The 19,259-nt window shown below is 44.0% G+C and overlaps 2 protein-coding genes across 2 annotated transcripts in view; one reads left to right on the top strand and one right to left on the bottom strand.

The window, feature by feature from the left end:
* The window catches only part of LOC134331825 (alkaline phosphatase-like), a 14,672-nt gene extending 13,102 nt beyond the window's left edge, over positions 1-1,570 (bottom strand). Inside the window, exon 1 of the mRNA XM_063013359.1 lies at positions 1,527-1,570. Within this exon, the coding sequence (XP_062869429.1) occupies positions 1,527-1,570 (44 nt within the window). The remainder of the gene's footprint in view (positions 1-1,526) is intronic.
* Positions 1,571-1,707: 137 nt separating this feature from the next.
* On the top strand, positions 1,708-15,347 carry LOC134331826 (intestinal-type alkaline phosphatase 1-like). Its single transcript, XM_063013360.1, has 11 exons — positions 1,708-1,774; positions 6,323-6,442; positions 6,691-6,806; positions 7,844-8,018; positions 10,689-10,861; positions 11,945-12,079; positions 12,222-12,297; positions 13,008-13,146; positions 13,231-13,421; positions 13,514-13,630; positions 15,082-15,347. Exons 1-11 carry the CDS (start codon positions 1,708-1,710, stop codon positions 15,345-15,347), a joined length of 1,575 nt encoding a protein of 524 aa, XP_062869430.1.
* Positions 15,348-19,259: the final 3,912 nt, after the last annotated feature.

Below are 19,259 nucleotides of genomic sequence, written 5' to 3' on the forward strand. Positions count from 1 at the left end.
TTTTGTTTTGTTTTTTCTTACATTTTCCTTTTTTTCTTGTTTATTTATTTATTTTTTCTGTTTTTTTCTTAATTGTTTCTTGTTTTTTCAGTATTTTTTACATTTTCTTTCTTTTTTGCTTCTTTTCTTTTCTTTATTTTTATTTTTTTTTTCTTCTTTTTTTTCTTTCTTTTTTCATATTTTTCTTTCATTCTCTCTCCCTACCCCTCTCTCCCTCTCTCTCTCTCTCCCTCTCTCTCTCGGCTGAGTTTCGGGTGACTGAGCTCTGGTTGTTTTTCTTTAACATGTTAATATTTATTTAAGGTTTTTTCTGAGTTTGTTCTGTAAACTTTTCTAAATCTGAATCGCTGCTGTAGCCACAAATAAAAGCTGAAGTTCCTGCCTGACTGTAATTTCACCACTCAGGTGGTCCAGAGACTCCCAACTGTCTGACTGTCCTTTTGTCTGTCTCTCTCTCTGTCTTTCTCTCTCTCCGTCCCTCTGTCCGTCTCTCTCTCTGTCCCTCTGTCTGTCTCTCTGTCTCTCTGAATAATAAAATCAGGTTTTTTTCTCTCTTTTGTTCCTCAGCTGTTTTTCTTTATGACTGAACGATTTCTGGTTGTTGCATTATTGTGGGTTTTTTGGTTTCTGACTCAGATTTTTTGAGTTTTTGTTTTTGATGTTTATTGTTTTTATTGGTCGGGTCGTTATTTGTTGTTGCTCATGTGGAAATACTTAAAAGAAGTAAAATTCCAGAACTGCCACTGAGGTTCTCCAGGATCCTTTATTATTATTATTATTATTATTATTATTACAGTTTTATTATTATTATGATTACAGTTTTATTATTATTATTATTATTATTATTATTATTATTATTAATACATGTTTTTTTTATTATTATTATTGTTAATTCAATGATTGGACTTAGATGTGGAGTTTGGCATGTTCTCATGTTTGCTCCCACCTACCAAATACATGCAGAAGGTGGATTGGCTGCTCTAAATTACCCTCGGTTGTGAGTAAATAAATGTGTGAGTGTGTAATAGATTGGATTACATTAGACGGTCCGTTCCTGCCCTGCGTCCAGTGTTTTTAGGGTGAATTTAGTATCTTCTATCGTGGTCAGGGTGGCAGAGGTGGAGGAAGTGAGACACTGATGTTGGGTGAGACGACCTGGTTCACAATCAGGCTTCCAATTCATCCTAAAGTTGGATTCGTTTTGTATTATGAATATTATAAACCTGTGAGCCGCGGGTGCTGCTGAAACACCTGAACGTAGTAATCATGGGGGCCACACACAGTAGATGTTCCAATTCAGAAGTGCAGTAGCAGAGTTGGGTCAGGGTAATGGATGGAGTAGCGGTGTGTGTGTGTGTGTGTGTGTGTGTTCCTCCAGGAGCCTGAGGATATGTTCTAATGCCAATGAGGTGGAAACATGTAAACGGTGTCTCTTTTCCGCACCCCTCCCACCCCCCTCCTGCCCCCCTCGCCCTCGCTCCGGCTGAAGTTGACTTTGAGTTCAGACCCACATTAGCGTCACTCACTCGCTGGTGAGCGTGGCGCGGCCCGGAGGGGAAACGTCACTCATTGTTCCTGAGATCTGGTTTTTTTGGGGTGGAGAGGGAGAGCGGGAAGCAGGAGGGGAGGCGAGGGGAGGACGTCGAGGGGAGGACGGCGGTGAAGTTTGGACGAGCTGAAAGTTTGGTTTTCAGACTGTTGGAGACCATGAGGTTGGGACTCCTGATCCTGATCCTGCTCTGCTGCTTCATACCAGCTCAGTCTGATACTGCAGGTCAGAACTTTTACTTTATTTTTATTAGATCTGATCAGCTAAATGAGAGCAGAACTTTTTCGGAGTGGAGCTCAGCTGTGTGTGGGCTCGTATTTATTGCTCTCCTGGTGGGAATCCATAAACTGCTTGTATTTAAATGAAGAGGTTTTTGGATTACAGAGAAAGTTTGGGGTTTCCCTTCAAACTTCTTGAAAAACCACCAAGTAAATGCAGCCAAACTATCCCTATTTATATGAGCGCAGAGACATCACCAACTGCACTCAGTCATAGTCTTTACTCAGTAACTAGGATTTGTGGAACGTTCTACAGGTGATGTCTACATATTTCTGGCTCTGCAGTTGTGCCGTGTGTTAATCATCCAGTCACAGATGAAGAACAGTTGCAGAAGTCACCAGAAGCCCTTTTGACCTCGTCTGTTTGTCTGTATTTGTTGTCCATCGTGAGCTTCATGGATCAGGTTTCTGTGTTAGAGCAGCTGCACTGAGGTCCAAAATTTCCATGTGGATTGATGAATGTGAACTGGAGTGGTGTAAAGCACAGTGCTGTTGGACTCAAATTAAACACATTCATTCTTTCTTAGCAATGAATCATTACTCTAGATGGTCTGGTGGAAAATATATCTTCTGGTTTGTGGTTAATATTTGAGGTTTGAGGGTTGATGGTTAAAGATTGTTGGTTGATTGAGGTTCAAAGGTTTGGGTTGATGGTTGATAATTGTGGTTGAGAGTTAATGGTTGGTGGTTGACAGTTCATAGTTAAAGGTTGATGGTGGAGAGTAGATTATTGATTATTGGTTGTTGGTTGTTGGTTGACGGCTAGTGGTTGATAATTGTTGGTTAAAGGTTGATGGGTGAGAATTGTTGGTTTTTGGTTAATGGTTGATGATTGTTGGTTGAAGGTTGAAAGTTGTTGGTTGAGGTTTGAGGGTTAATGGTTGTTAGTTGTTGGTTGATGGTTGATGACTGTTCTGTAGTGGGTTCTGTAGTACAGTGCCATTTTAGATACACTGTGGTAACAGTTTGGGGAATGTCTTTCATCAACCACTTTATCCTGGTCAGGGTTACAATGGGTCAGGTTCTAACAACAAACTATGAGAGCAAAGCAGGGTGCCGATACAGTAATCCATCACAGGGCTTTGACCATCCCCTCCTCAGACACAGCCAATCTTGTAGAGTCTGTGTAGATGCCCAGCTAGTGTATAGCACTGCTGAGATTCAAACCTGGATTTGAGTGGTAGTAGGCTAGTGTAACACAACAAAAATAAACCCCATGGTGTGGAGAGTCCTGACCTCGACCCCATCCAGCACCTTCGGGTTTCTGTGGCAGAGCAGCTGTACTCGAGCCCAACGTTTCCACTGAACTGGAGTGGTGTAAAGCACAGCACTGTTGGACTCTGGAGGAATGAAAAGATATGATTTCTTAGTCATGAGTCTGGTGGTCTGAAGGTGGTCTGTCATCCAGCACCTTTGGGATTAACTAGAATGGACCATCATGAGACCAGATCAGTGCTGATGCTTTTGTGGTTGAGTGCAGTTGAATTCCCACAGTCCTGTTTTAAACTCCGACTGAAAGCTTTTGCTGTGTTTAGATTCCGTGTGCTGTGAGGACACGTCCGTCATATCCAGCGACTGTTTGTTTCCATGTGCAGAGCGATTGCGGTGACGAGCTGTGGTTAGAAAGTCAGGGGCCGAGTCTGGGGCCGCACAGATCTACAAATATTTATATATAAACAATGAGAAGAATGAGCGTCCAAATACTTTTGCTTTCATTTATTCTGCTTTCAGTGGAAAGTTTGACTTCATGTTTCGAATGTTTATAAATAACAAAAAACAACAAAGAATTTTTTCAAAACCAAAATCAGAATCATAAACAAACGACCGAAAGCGAAGTCACCACGAATTCCTAACATCGGTACGTCGGCGCAGCTTACAGACGACTAAGTTTACTTGGCGCAGCGGTCTAGGGCGCTAGCACAGCCCTGGAGTCTCAGTAGAGCTGCCGACCTGGCCGGGCGTCCCACAAACGTAGTTGGCCGTGCTGGAGGGAGGGAGGTTGGACGGCGTCTGTTCCTGCCCTCGATAGGTCCGGGTACCTGCACACTAGGGGGTCACATAGTGCAGGAACCCAACACTGGTAGGTGATAAGAAGTGGCTGCAGATTGGACACGTGATCTGGCTCTCGTTGATATGATCGGGGGTTGTGCATGCAACATGGGAATCGGCTATGACTAGATTGGGAGATGAAGAGAGTAAAATTCCATTCATCCGATGGGAAACTGGAGTGACCGTGCAGCATCTTTACCTTCTTGTTTGGACGTGTGACGTTCCTCCAGCGTTTGAGGAGAAGCATCTCTGTACGACGATGCTCCCACCACCGCACTTCACAGTGGGTTTGAAGAGAAGCAGCTGCGTACGACGATGCTCCCACCACCGCACTTCACAGTGGGTTTGGTGCAGCTGAATTATTCGCATAATAATGTTTCATCTGAACATTCTTCTCTTCGAGCTGGACGCTCCGGTGCAGATTTGAGACGTATCCGCATCTCTTTGGAAGATCAGTAGTTTATTGCTTGATACGAACTGTGTAACTGTTGTTCCTGCTGCTTTCGGTTCATCTAGCAGCTCTCTTATTACTCTTTGATTAGGGCGGTGTGTGCTTGTGTTCTGCTTGTGGATGATGGAACCACTGTTGGATGTTGAAGGCAGATCTGTAGCTACACAAACCAGTGTAACCAGTATAAAGTTTCATGTGTGGTAGCCCGGTGGGCCGTGCAGGTCTGGAGCGGTTCTCCTGGGGTTCCTCTGCTGGTATTTTTGCAGAATGAAGTGTGCGCCCTTCCTGTGGGGCCTCGTGCAGAGAGAAGCTCACATTTCACTTTTATGAGCTGCTGGATGGACCACATGTTCCTCAGTTCTCTTGACACTGGAGCCAAACGTTATTAAGGATCTAACGACGCCTGGACCATCGACTCCACTTTCCACTTCCTGTTTTTCTCTGACACGTTTGTTAGGATCTTTTAGCTTTGCCGTTTGTTCCCACACTGGTTTACGAGATGTTCCACCTCCACCTCCACTACCTCATGGAGCAAAAATGCTCTCCACGCTTTATATCCTGGTTAGAGCCTCTCGGTCTCGGTCAGGGTGCCGATGCTCCATCGTGGTCAGTAAACAGAAACGGAGAAGGTGGAAAGTTGAAGGAACTTTAAAGGATTCTGGGTCAAAAATATACAGACAGCACCAAACGTTTGGTTCTCTGTGCTCTTGGTGCAAGCAAATTTCTTGGTGTTCCTTTGGCCCTCAACTTGACTTTCCAAAACCAGGGCCTGATGTGTGTTTTGGATCATGGTCCAAGCTTCTTGGAGCCTTCTCCAAAGCAAAGCAGCAGTTCGATTTGAATCAAACCATCACCAGAGCTCTATACTACCACCACCACGCTTCACAGTAGGTACCAGGTTGTTTGGTTGGAAGGTTCCTCAGCTCATGTGGCCAGATTCCTAATCTGAGCTCATAATTCTCCTCCATGTGATGAAGATCAAACTTCAGAAATGCTTTAAGGTGCAGAGTTTGGTCAGCATTCATAAGGTCAAGCGCTAATGGCTCAACGTTGTGTTTTATCAGGTGAAGGTCACAGGAGGCCACAGGAGTTCCTCCACACCAAACACCTCAAGCCATGTTTTGCTTTGTGGGGTCAGGACCTTCCTGAACATGTTTCCCAGCAATAACTGTATGGATATAAGAAGAATGTGAGGTGATTGTTAGAGGTTTCATGAACCTACATGGCATCCAGACACACACCACATAAGAGCTCCAGTAAGTCCATGATTTTCAGGAGAAGCAGAGTGGCGAGCAGAAGTGGGGGTGGGGGGTGGATTGTAAAACTTCTAAACTGAAGCAGAGGGGGTAAAGTGAGGGGTGAGAACGCTCCTGTGGGGTCGCCCCCCTTCATCCTGTTCAGGTTTGGAATGAGGAACAGAGGAACTCAAGGAAACACTTCAGAACTTCTCTCTGAACATCTGAATCACATCTGTGGACCAGGATGGATTCAGTTCTCATGGTTCCTTATCATGTTCCTCCTCATGTTCCTCCTCATAGTTCCTCCTCATGTTCCTTGTCATGTTCCTCCTCATGTTTTCTCCTCATGGTTCCTCCTCATGTTCCTTATCATATTCCTCCTCATCTTCCTCCTCATGGTTCCCCCTTATGATATTTGGAGTGTATTGGGGTGTATTTGGGGTGTAGTTTGGATCATTTTGGTGTGTTCTGGTGTGTTTTGGGGTGTATTGGGGTGTATTTGGTGTCTTTTGGGGTGTATTTTAGAGTATATTTAGAGTGTATTTTAAGTGTTTTGGAGTGTAACTGGAGTGAGGTGTGTGCTTTAGGATGTAGGAACATGCCCCAGGTTGGGGTGGATGGTTTGGGTGGTGTTTAAACAAGTCGGTCTGCGCCTCTCTGTTGGTGTAAATGAGACGCAACCAACCCCATCCTTCCCGCCAGCTCCACTGGACTCATCATGTGACTTGTTTCTTATTTTGGGGTTCCTGGTTTGCAGCTGAATGGGAAGCGGATCCGTCCTACTGGAACCTGCAGGCCAAGAAAACTCTGGACGCAGCACTGAGACTCCGACCACGCGCCCACCGGGCCAAGAACATCGTCCTGTTCCTCGGTGACGGTGAGTTCCAGTCCTTCTCCTCATCAGGGTGGAGGGTGGTCCTTGTGTTCTGACTGATGTTTAATGTTCCTCCACTGTCCCGCCCTGATTCACTCCTCGTTTAGAAGAAGAGTTCAGGAGATCAGACGTCCAGCAGAGTTCGGTGATTCACCCGGGAGATGACCCGTATCTCTGCTGGACTCGGTTCCTCAGATTCTGCGCCAGCAGGTTAAAGCGCGGTGCTGATTGGTTCTGTTCCTCCTGTGCAGGTATGGGCGTGTCCACTGTGTCAGCAGCACGAATTCTGAGAGGTCAGATGGACGGAGGATCAGGGGAGGAGAACGTCCTCGCCATGGACACCTTCCCTTACCTGGCTCTGTCAAAGGTCAGCGGTAGATTCATCTCATCACGCCGTCATCAGTCCACCATCATCAGATCATAATCACTCCATCATTCCATCATCTTCATTCCATCATTAGTCCATCATCACTTCATCATTCCATCATCTTCATTCCATCATTAGTCCATCATCACTCCATCATTCCATCATCTTCATTCCATCATTAGTCCATCATCACTCCATCACGTTCACTCCATTATTCCATTATCACTCCATCATTAGTGCTTCACAACTCTTCACATCTTCTATTATCATCATTTCTTCATCACTGCACCATCAATCTACTTTCAGTCCATCATTGATACATCATCATTAATCTATCATCACTGCTTCATCATCACTCCATCATCACTGCTTCATCATCACTGCTTCATCATCACTGCTTCATCATCACTCTTAGATGTTGTTCTGCTGTTTTATTTCGTCCATTTAATCATGTACAGTGGTGGCTCAGTTTGATTCTACCTTGATTGAATATCTGTGAACGGATTCTGTTTTCTTTTCTACCAGGAGTGTGGGGATTCGCCTCGCTCTCTCTCTAGAACACGTTTATTTATCATATATACTGTACATCTACACATGTTAGGTACAATGAAATGCTTATAACTGCAGAGCGCAGGGTCAATCATTGTACTGCACCCCTGGTGCCTAAAGGGCCCAACATTTGAACCTACAACCTTCAGATTGATAGCTAAAGCTCTACCACTAGGTTACCACAGTCTGACTGTCGTAGCGAGGTCCATCCATCCCTGTTACGTTTATTTACTGCAGGACTGGAGAATCGTTTTCCCGGAACAGCTTTTTATAACATTAAATAAACGCGCTTCTTGTTTTTTATTTATTTATTTGTTTTTAAGATATTTTTATATGTGTGTTTGTGGTGAGTCTGCAGTAAAACACTGAGGTGTTTCTCTCGAGGTGCAGCCAAACCAAACCCCGGCGCTCCTGAGCCTCGCCTCGGTGTTGACTGCCGACTGAACCGAGTTTGTTCTGCTGTTTGTTTTGGTTTGTGATTGTCGCAGACGTACAGCGTGGACAAGCAGGTGGCGGACAGTGCCAGCACCGCCACGGCGTATCACTGCGGCGTCAAGGCCAACTCCAAAACCGTGGGTCTGAGCGCCAACGCCACGGCCTACGAGTGCAACACCACCTTCGGAAGCGAAGTTTACTCCGTCCTGCACCGCGCCAAAGCACAAGGTACGTAAGCGCCGAGGGGGCTTGACTTCATCCTGCGTTTGTATCATAAACACGACATGGTCAAAAGTATTTGGACGCCTGACAGCTAGAACAACAGCCGCTCTTCTGAGAAGCTTCTCACGTGACAGTGTGTCTGTGTGTGGGAATTTGGTAGCATTTGTAGGGCTGATTGATCAGTTGGTGTTCTGGTTCATCCCAGAGCTGGTGAGTGGGGCTAAGGTCAGGACTCTGTGCAGGACACTTAATGCTGGAACAGAAAAGGGCCTTCCCTAAACTGTTGCTGTGAAGTTGGAAGCATAGAATCTCCCTATATCATATGACAGATTTATTACATCTGTTAGCAACTGTGTGTCTGAAACAGATGAATTCAGAATCAGAATGGGCGTCCCAATACTTTTGTCCATAGAGCGTGTTTGCACCATAAGGTGCACCTAGTCCCGGCTATTTCTTGCTGATGTATGACCACGTAAAACACCCACTGGAATGAATGAATACCATGAGGCAGCAGAACATCATGTCCAGACCTGAAGTTTCACTCCACACCATCATATTATTATTATTATTATTTTTTTTTTTTTCATTGCTCGGAGATCCAGATGTTGTGCTCTTTACACCAGGATATGAAGCAGTCACTCTGAACTCACTGAAGTTAGCTTTCTGAAGCTTACCACATAACATTTGTCTGGATCATAGAGGAGCTCGTTCATGCATCCCAGATCTTCATGAACCCGTCGTGATCCCATGAGCGAGAACACGATACCGTTTATAACCCTCGCTGAAAGTGGAAGAAGAATTTAATAACCCATGTCAAGGGGGTCTAAGATTTTTTTGAACACATGGTGGTCTAAGAGAAGGATTTTTAAACCCTGGGAAAGATTTTATTTCTCTGCTGAAGAAAATAGGTCTCAGAAAAAAATAATAGTAATGAAATAAACGTGTACGTGAACGCCCCCTTGTGGAGGCTTTATGATTTTTTTTGTAAACCATGGTCGGACCAGATAAAGTAAGACGCATTGTCTGTGTTGCCTGGGTCGCGTAAAAAATCACAGACAAAATGTGTGTCACTGATCTAAGAGAAATAAAAGGTTGAGACTGTTGGTATAAAGCATCTCCTCTTAGACTCCGGTGCAACAAAACACATCTATGTGATGTTGGCTGGGAGTCGTGCAACCGTCCAAAGCAGGTTGTGATGCAGGCACAAGTCTGAGAGCACGATGCAGGATCTCACATGCAGCTCCTGTCCGGGGACGATTAGTGGTTCCATAAAGATTCCACTTGTGATGCATCAATCAAGTGTCGCTTCATGGTTTTGTTCCCGAGAACTTCACAAAGCTCCTTCAGCCTCGCCGTGATGTTCCTCAGTGTGGGAACTCTCACCCCGTGATGTCAGGCACCGCCGGGTGTCGCCTGCACCAGAGGAAGCTTCCTGATTTGTACCGCGCTGTGTTCTCGTCCCATGTCAGCAGGAACTTGTGCTCGGTTATCTCCAGCAGAAGTGATCTGGCTGTTCCTCAGCGTGTGATTGCAGTTTTTATGATGTTCTGCGATTATCTCCTCTAATGACACACTTCTGGCTTAGAGGCGGATTAGGAGCACTTTTACTGGAAAGCCCTGGAAAGTCCTCTAATTATATAGACACACACACCACACACACACACACACACACATTATACACACACACACACACACATTATACACACACACACACACACACACACATTATACACACACACACACACACACACACACACATTATACACACACACACACACACACACATTTCCTAACATTAAGCTCTAAACCAGCAAAAACCTGCCCGACATCCAGCTTCATAATTCCTTCCACTGAGTAAAACCACAAAAACACAGCCGGTGTGTGTGTGTGTGTGTGTGTGTGTGTGTGTGTGTGTTAGGGCTTCATGTCTATTTGAACAAGTGTAAAACGTGTCCAAACCTGTCGGATCAGCACTTTTTTGGAGAAAGAACCCACGCTGTACCCCGAGCGTTTTTAGAAACAGTGAAAACATCATGATGTTCAGTGTGGAAGCTTCATGATGCTCAGTGTGGAAGGTTCATGATGTTCAGTGTAGAAGCTTCATGATGTTCAGTGTGGAAGCTTCATGATGTTCAGTGTAGAAGGTTCATGATGTTCAGTAGAAGCTTCATGATTTTCAGTGTGGAAGCTTCATGATGCTCAGTGTGGAAGCTTCATGATGTTCAGTGTAGAAGGTTCATGATGTTCAGTGTAGAAGGTTCATGATGTTCAGTAGAAGCTTCATGATTTTCAGTGTGGAAGCTTCATGATGTTCAGTGTAGAAGGTTCATGATGTTCAGTGTAGAAGGTTCATGATGTTCAGCGTGGAAGGTTCATGATGTTCAGTAGAAGCTTCATGATTTTCAGTGTAGAAGCTTCATGATTTTCAGTGTGGAAGCTTCATGATGCTCAGTGTGGAAGCTTCATGATGTTCAGTGTAGAAGGTTCATGATGTTCAGCGTGGAAGGTTCATGATGTTCAGTAGAAGCTTCATGATTTTCAGTGTAGAAGCTTCATGATGTTCAGTGTGGAAGCTTCATGATGCTCAGTGTGGAAGCTTCATGATGTTCAGTGTAGAAGCTTCATGATGCTCAGTGTGAAAGCTTCATGATGTTCAGCGTGTGTGTGTGTGCGTAGGTAAATCGGTGGGCATCGTGACCACCACGCGGGTTCAGCACGCGTCTCCGGCGGCCGCGTACGCCCACTCGGTGAGTCGCAGCTGGTACAGCGACGCCGATTTACCCCCCGACGCCCTGAGGGACGGCTGCACCGACATCGCCCACCAGCTCATCACCAACACCGACATCGACGTGAGTCTTCGCACCACCTACACCAGAAGTATGTGGACACCTCAACCTCAGGCTGTTCAGACCACGCCCGTTAATGTGGGCATCCCCCCCCCATTGTGCCCATAAAACTGTTCTCTGTTGGTTGTACCCATTTAGTTAATTTATTAATGCTGGGTGATGAAGCCTGGCACACAATTAAGGCTGGCATGTTCAGACTTTCCGATTCATCCCAATTTAGTCATGTCCACTGTCCCTTTGCATTCATATCTCCTACACTTACACTCATGATTAGGGCGCCAGTGCCTGAGTTCATTTAATAACAGCTCTGATGCTCGGACACGCCTCCTTCGCAGCATTATTGTTCAATTCTGACCCACTCCTCCAACCGAGCAAATTAAAGACGGGCAAATTAAAATCTTCCACAAATTACCAAAATTATTCAGGTCAGATTAACCAGTGTGACCTGGATCAGCTCCTGAAGGAGTTTGTGTGCTTCTGCTTTGCCACTTATGGCCAGCAGAGGGGGCACCGAGGAGCAGATGATTGATATCTGTTTTTTTTTACGGACGATCGTTAATCCGCTCCAGGTGAGATTGTTTCTATATATCACAGTTTCTCCCTCACAGACTTGCCAGCTCCTTTTGTTGGCAAACCTGCTTTTTCTGTGAAACCGCGATACCGAGCTGTTCGGACGGGTTTTCCACTGCTGTGACTCCAGGACACTGGGAAATCATGAGCTGAGGGCAGCAAATGGTCTACAGGGTTGATGACCACGACATTCACCCTAAATCCTAGCACGTGGTCCTTGCTGAAGAAGCTCCTGAGTTCTGGTACGAATAGAAAATGAGGGTGTGTGATGCCACGTTGGAACTGGACATCATGAGGAAAGACATTTTTGTGCACAGTCATAAGTTCTTCAACGTCTCGCCTTAAGTGGAAGAGTGAGCAAATCATGAGCTTTAAGATGTGGACTTTCTTGAAGTTCTGAACGCTTCGTATGATATTATTTCTTTATTATTTATAGACTCGCTTGTTAACCATGAGCTGTTTTTATTAATTATTTAATTAAGTTATTAATTTATTTATTTATTGTTGATGTGGTAGGTCATCCTCGGAGGTGGTCGGATGTACATGACACCCAAAGGGACTCTGGACCCGGAATATCCATCGTCAAATTCACGGAAAGGAGACCGCGAGGACAAGAGGAACCTGATCGAGGAGTGGCTGAGTGAAAGGAAGGTAAGGCGACTCCATATTGCAGCCCACGGTTTTCTAGTCGGCAAGCTCATGATCATAAAGTGAACATCGGTACCCAAATTCCCACAGTCAGTGTTATAGTGTTTGTGTAAAATGATTCTATTCTTTAATTCTTGTTTTGTAGGACAGAAACGCTCAGTATGTTTGGAATAAGGAGCAGTTTAATGACGTGGATGTGAACAGCACGCACTGCCTGATGGGTAATGCCAATTTACTTTAAATCTTTAACCCTATTTTAATCAAAGCAAACACCAGTGCACCAGTCATTCATTTTTGACTTCTTTATTTATTTATTTATTTTTAAACATCGATTTAGTTTAAAGGATGAAAGCCTTATTTAAGTTAATCAACTCTCTCCACCAATCAGAAACTGGGTGCCGGGGTGGCGCAGCAGTAAACCGTGTGCTGTTGAGTTTGAACGCTATCAGCTGCCTGGGCACCTACACAGACATGACACTGTGTCTGAAGGAAGAAGAGTTAAAGCACTTCCTTGTTATTGCTACACTGGTGGCCTCTGCTGGCTGGTTGAGGCGTTGCACAGAGACGGTGAATAATGGAGAGCAGTGTGTGTGAGACTGCTCGGTCGACTGGGGAGTCGGATATGACGACTGGGAGAAAAAATGCAAAAAACGAAATAAAAAAAAGATTAAAATAAAAAACATCTCTGAAGCTCAGGGTGAGATTGAGAAATCTGGAATTAATTAATTTAATAATTCAGTATTTTTTTTATTTTTAATGAATTAATTTTGCTTGGTTTGTTTTACTTTTTATTTTGTGTGGTCACTTCTTTAAAAAAGTCTGAAGTATTTTCTGTATTTTATTCCAATCTGATTATAAATTTTTAGAATTTTATATAATTTCAGGTATAAACCAGATGATAAGTGTTGTTCTGTCTTCTCTGTATTTTCAGGTCTGTTTGAAGCGAAGGACATGAGGTTCGAGGTTTTCCGGAATCGAACCCGCGACCCGTCCATCGTGGACATGACGGAAAAAGCCATTCAGATCCTGAGCAAGAACCCGAACGGCTTTTTCCTCTTCGTGGAAGATGAGTTTTTATAAATCAGCTTTTAAAAGTTCTATTATTATAACTTCATTGTTCGTGATGGTGACGCGTCACGTTTGTTTATTTTAAGAGGGAGAATCGACCACGGGCACCACGCTGGCATCGCAAATCTGGCGCTAACGGAGACGGTGATGTTCGACCGAGCGATACGCCGAGCGTCTCAGCTCACCGACGAGTCTGAAACTCTCACCATCGTCACGGCCGACCACTCTCACGTCTTCACCTTCGGCGGGAACACTCCCCGGGGGAACCCCATTTTCGGTGGGTACCGAGTCGGCACCTCTCTGTTTGTGGTTCTGGGTTCTAGGAAAGCTGGATTGAGCGGTAAAGCTGGTGTTTGTGTGTTTTTGAAGGTCTGGCACCCAAGAAGGCGGACGACAGTCTTCCATTCACAAGCATCCTGTACGCTAACGGACCCGGATACGTCCACGTCAACGGGACCAGGGCCAACGTGTCGGCGGTGGACTATTGTAAGTGTGGTCGTGGTTATTGTACCAGGAATCTCCTCATAACTCGAGTAACATCAATCCAACACCTGATACATCCTAAACTGTAAAGCAAGAATATAAAATTTTAACTTCAGCTCTAGGACTCAACCGGATCACAATGAGAGCAGTAATCTCCAAATGTGGTGGTGGTAATGGTTGTAGGGGTAGTGGTGGTTGTGTTGGTGATAGTTTTGGTGGTAGTGGTGGCTGTAGGGGTAGTGGTGGTAGTGTTGGTGGTGGTGATGGTGGTGGTAATGGCGGTAGTGTTGGTGGTGATGGTATGTTGATAGTGGTGATGGTTGTGTTGGTAGTAGTGGTAGTGGGTGGTAGTGTTGGTGGTAGTGGTGGTAATGATGGAAGTGGTGGTAGTGATGTTGGTGGTAGTGATGTTGGAAGTGGTGGTAGAGATGATAGTGTTGGTAGTTATGGCAGTGATGGTAGTGATGATAGTGTTGGTAGTTATGGCAGTGATGGTAGAGATGATAGTGTTGGTAGTTATGGCAGTGATGGTAGTGATGATAGTGATGGTAGTGATGATAGTGTTAGTAGTTATGGCAGTGATGGTAGTGATGATAGTGTTGGTAGTTATGGCAGTGATGGTGGAGATGATAGTGTTGGTAGTTATGGTGTGATGGTAGTGATGATAGTGTTGGTAGTTATGGCAGTGATGGTAGTGATGACAGTGTTGGTAGTTATGGCAGTGATGGTAGTGATGACACTGTTGGTAGTTATGGCAGTGATGGTAGTGATGACAGTGTTGGTAGTTATGGCAGTGATGGTAGTGATGACACTGTTGGTAGTTATGGCAGTGATGGTAGTGATGACAGTGTTGGTAGTTATGGCAGTGATGGTAGTGATGACAGTGTTGGTAGTTATGGCAGTGATGGTAGTGATGATAGTGTTGGTAGTTATGGCAGTGATGGTAGTGATGATAGTGATGGTAGTTATGGCAGTGATGGTAGTGATGATAGTGTTGGTAGTTATGGCAGTGATGGTAGTGATGATAGTGTTGGTAGTTATGGCAGTGATGGTAGTGATGATAGTGTTGGTAGTTATGGCAGTGATGGTAGAGATGATAGTGTTGGTAGTTATGGCAGTAATGGTAGAGATGATAGTGTTGGTAGTTATGGCAGTGATGGTAGAGATGATAGTGTTGGTAGTTATGGCAGTGATGGTAGTGATGATAGTGTTGGTAGTTATGGCAGTGATGGTAGTGATGATAGTGTTGGTAGTTATGGCAGTGATGGTAGTGATGACAGTGTTGGTAGTTATGGCAGTGATGGTAGTGATGACAGTGTTGGTAGTTATGGCAGTGATGGTAGTGATGATAGTGATGGTAGTTATGGCAGTGATGGTAGTGATGATAGTGTTGGTAGTTATGGTGTGATGGTGGTAGTGATGTGAACATCTCTGTGAACATCTGTGTCCCACAGTTGATGATGAGTACATGCAGCAGGCCGCCGTGCCGCTGGACACCGAGACTCACGGCGGTGAAGACGTAGCCATTTATGCTAAAGGCCCGATGGCGCATCTGTTCCACGGTGTTAAGGAGCAGCATTACGTTGCTCATGTGATGGCGTACGCCGCCTGTCTGGAACCCTACACCGACTGCCCGCCCGTCCTCAACTCCTCGTCCAGACCTCCGCCCACAGCGCCGCTAATGTTATTACTCGTAGTGATTTTTCTTGCCGCTAGATGACGCCGCTGATCCCTCCGGTGGTTCGGTACAGTCCAGTCTGCTCTCGCTTAACTTCCTGTCTCTGAACTTCCTGCCTTCTCATGACTCGAGTGTTTCATGTCAGTCGAGGAATCAAGTCGGCATCACTGTAGATCTCAGGAGCACTAATGATATAAATCCTAAAGTATGTGGACACCTGAGCATGAGCATGTTGGGCATCATATACCAAAGTCATGAGCTAAATGTGGAGTTATGCTGGTAATCATTTAGCATTTGTAGTGTTTCTGATTATTTTTATAAACCAAGAATAAACCAGCAACAAACCACCAACACATCAGCAACAAACCAGCAACAAACCAGTACTGAGCAGTAGAAACCACATTAGAACAGAACCCAGCTGATGCTAGTCTGGTTTCTTCTGTAACGGCGTCCACATCAGATCTTCAGGTTTAGATCTTCAGGTCCAGATTCTCAGGTCCAGGGTGGTCAGGATTCCTGGGTCCACGTGGGTGGTGCTTTAACAAAATCTTTTAAGACAATCATGAGCTTCAGCAGTGACGTCACTGCTAGTTTTGGGTTTAGTTACAGCAGATGTTTGAAATGTTTAAACTCTTTATTAAATGTTTATATTTTATATAAATGATGGCAGAAATAAATTCTTATCACATGAGCGTGTTGTTTCTCACTGATTGCTTCATCCTGGTCAGGGTTGCTGTGTGTCAGCACCACCTGGAAAGACAGATGAATCACAGGGCATCAAACGCTCACCCGTTCGTCCACACACACACACACACACACTCACACACACACACACACACACACACTCACACACACACACACACACACATACACACACATACAGGGACAACAGACAAGGAACAAACCCAGATCCCCAAAACACGTTACTGAGCAGCATCCACAAACCTGCTGTACTGTTCATTCATTCAGTGTCTGTTTTCCACCAATTTATCCTGGTCAGGGTCACAGTGGGTCTAACACATTGGGCGAAAGGCAGGAAACACACACACACTTACACATATACACCGATCAGCCATAACATTAAAACCACCTCCTTGTTTCTACACTCGCTGTCCATTTTATCAGCTCCACTTACCATATAGAAGCACTTTGTAGTTCTACAATTACTGACTGTAGTCCATCTGTTTCTCTACATGCTTTGTTACCCCCTTTGATGCTGTTCTTCAATGGTCAGGACCCCCACAGGACCACCACAGAGCAGCTATTATTTAGGTGGTGGATGATTCTCAGCACTGCAGAGACACTGACATGGTGGTGGTTAGTGTGTGTTGTGCTGGTATGAGTGGATCAGACACAGCAGTGCTGCTGGAGTTTTTAAACACAGTGTCCACTCACTGTCCACTCTATTAGACGCTCCTACCTAGTCGGTCCACCTTGTAGATGTAAAGTCAGAGACGATCGCTCATCTATTGCTGCTGTTTGAGTCGCTCATCTTCTAGACCTTCATCAGTGGTCACAGGACGCTGCCCACGGGGCGCTGTCGGCTGGAGGTTTTTGGTTGGTGGACGATTCTCAGTCCAGGAGTGACAGTGAGGTGTTTAAAAACTCCAGCAGCACTGCTGTGTCTAATCCACTCATACCAGCACAACACATTTTCATTTACATTTACATTTTCAGCATTTAGCAGACGCTTTTATCCAAAGCGACTTACACAATGAGCTGAACACGATGAGCAATTGAGGGTTAAGGGCCTTGCTCAGGGACCCAACAGTGGCAACTTGGTGGTGGCGGGGCTTGAACCGGCAACCTTCTGTTTACTAGTCCAGTACCTTAACCACTGAGCTATCACTGGCCCTACACACACTAACACACCACTAACACACACTAACACACCACCACCATGTCAGTGTCACTGCAGTGCTGAGAATCATCCACCACCTAAATAATACCTGCTCTGTGGTGGTCCTGTGGGGGTCCTGACCATTGAAGAACAGGGTGAAAGGGGGTAACAAAGCATGTAGAGAAACAGATGGACTACAGTCAGTAATTGTAGAACTACAAAGTGCTTCTATATGGTAAGTGGGGCTGAAAACATGGACAGTGAGTGTAGAAACAAGGAGGTGGTTTTAATGTTATGGCTGATCGGTGTAAATTACATCATATACTATGGTGAGTGGTGGCAGCGTGGTTTAACAGAACAACATTTCCCATGAATCACCGCGCTCATCAGTAAGCATTCACATCAGCTGAACTTTATCAGCATCACAACAACGGTTCAGGGGTTTGGGGGTTCAGAGTATTAAAATCTGTTCAGTGAATCTGAGAGATCAGAATTGTGTAGAATTAATGTGGACAGAGATTTAAGCTGGAGATTCTGTCCCTCATCACCATTATGAATCAGTGGGTAAGCGCGGTCAGCTCTATAATCCTGAGTCAGAGTGATTAATATAAACACTTCAGATCACTCACTCAGTAAACTTACTATTTTACCTGCAATTTATGTTGGAAAATAGGAGATAAATAGAAAATGGAAAATAATAGATGTAATTATATCAGTATAATTACTGATTATTCAGCACACACACACTCAGACGTATTGAAGGGCTGTTACTGATTTATCTGAGAAACTACAGCACCATCTAGTGAACAATAAATGTAACTGCACTCTATTCTGTGCTCTCTCTCTCTCTCTCTCTCTCTCTCTCTCTCTCTCTCTCTCTCTCTCTCTCTCTCTCTCTCTCTCTCTCTCTCTCTCTCTCTCTCTCTCTCTCTCTCTCTGTGTGTGTGTACATACTATATGGCCAAAAGTATTGCTAACAGGTTCATAAAGTCAGTTATATGCCATCATCTTTGTGGTAACAGTTTCAGGAAGGTCATTTCCTGTTGCCTAAAGCAACGTTTATAAAAACATTAATCAAAAGTGTATTATAATTATTATTGTTAATGCTATAACAGTATGCTATACTGTTGTGGTTATTGTTATTTATATTATTTTAACCAATATTATTATAATAATTAGTAATATTGTCATTATTAATATCATTATTTTATTAGTTATTGTTAGTAGTTTATTATTATTAATATTATTATTTTATTTAATGTATTGTTTTAGTATAAGTATTATTAGTATTCATAATTATTAATTTTAATGTTGATATTGGTATTTTTTATTATTATAATTATTATTATTATTAAAGTTGCTATTATTACCGTTGTGGTTATTATTGTAACTTATTATAATTATTACTAATATTGTCATTATTAATATCATTATTGTATTTATCATTAGTAGTTTATTAGGATTATTGTTTTATTTAATTTAGTATTTTATTTATTTATTTTATTTTTAGTATTCATTGTTGTTATTATTATTTATATTAATGTTGATATTATTCCTGTTATTTTTAATTATTTTATGAATAATGGTATTATTATTATTTTCGTGAATTATTATTTATTTATTTATTAAATGCATATGATTTTATGGCTCTTTGCTGAACGTTTGCTCTCGTCTGTCGTGTGTAGGAATATTAGGACACACAGATGTTTTTAAAAATAATTTATTTTGAGAGACGACAGTAGGTCATCGGGTCCAGTCCCATCCTGAATTATTTCGAGCGAATGTTTTGTGGATGGTGTCACACAGCTGGAGACGTCGTGACAGAAGCGAGTTTGTGGTTCGAGTGACTCAGTGACTCTCGGTTCTCTCTGAAGATTTTACACAAATTCAAAACAGACACCGTTTAACACGAGGGAACACACAGCGACACCGAACTGACCCCCCTGACACCACCACACCACTCCCCCACCACCAACACTGCTACACCACCAACACCGAACTGACCCCCCTGACACCACCACACCACTCCCCCACCACCAACACTGCTACACCACCAACACCGAACTGACCCCCTGACACCACCACACCACTCCCCCACCACCAACACTGCTACA

Source organism: Trichomycterus rosablanca, chromosome 17 (genome assembly GCF_030014385.1).
Source record: "Trichomycterus rosablanca isolate fTriRos1 chromosome 17, fTriRos1.hap1, whole genome shotgun sequence".
Taxonomy (NCBI): Eukaryota; Metazoa; Chordata; class Actinopteri; order Siluriformes; family Trichomycteridae; genus Trichomycterus; species Trichomycterus rosablanca.

What these genes read in the sequence shown, in the direction of transcription:
- LOC134331826 (XM_063013360.1), top strand. Translation starts at nt 1,708, where the DNA reads ATGAGGTTGGGACTCCTGATCCTGATCCTGCTCTGCTGCTTCATACCA. An exon ending in TTCCTCTTCGTGGAAGATGA is followed by an intron (nt 13,147 to 13,230) that starts GTTTTTATAAAT and finishes GTTTATTTTAAG; the next exon opens with AGGGAGAATCGACCACGGGC. An exon ending in CGTGTCGGCGGTGGACTATT is followed by an intron (nt 13,631 to 15,081) that starts GTAAGTGTGGTC and finishes TGTGTCCCACAG; the next exon opens with TTGATGATGAGTACATGCAG.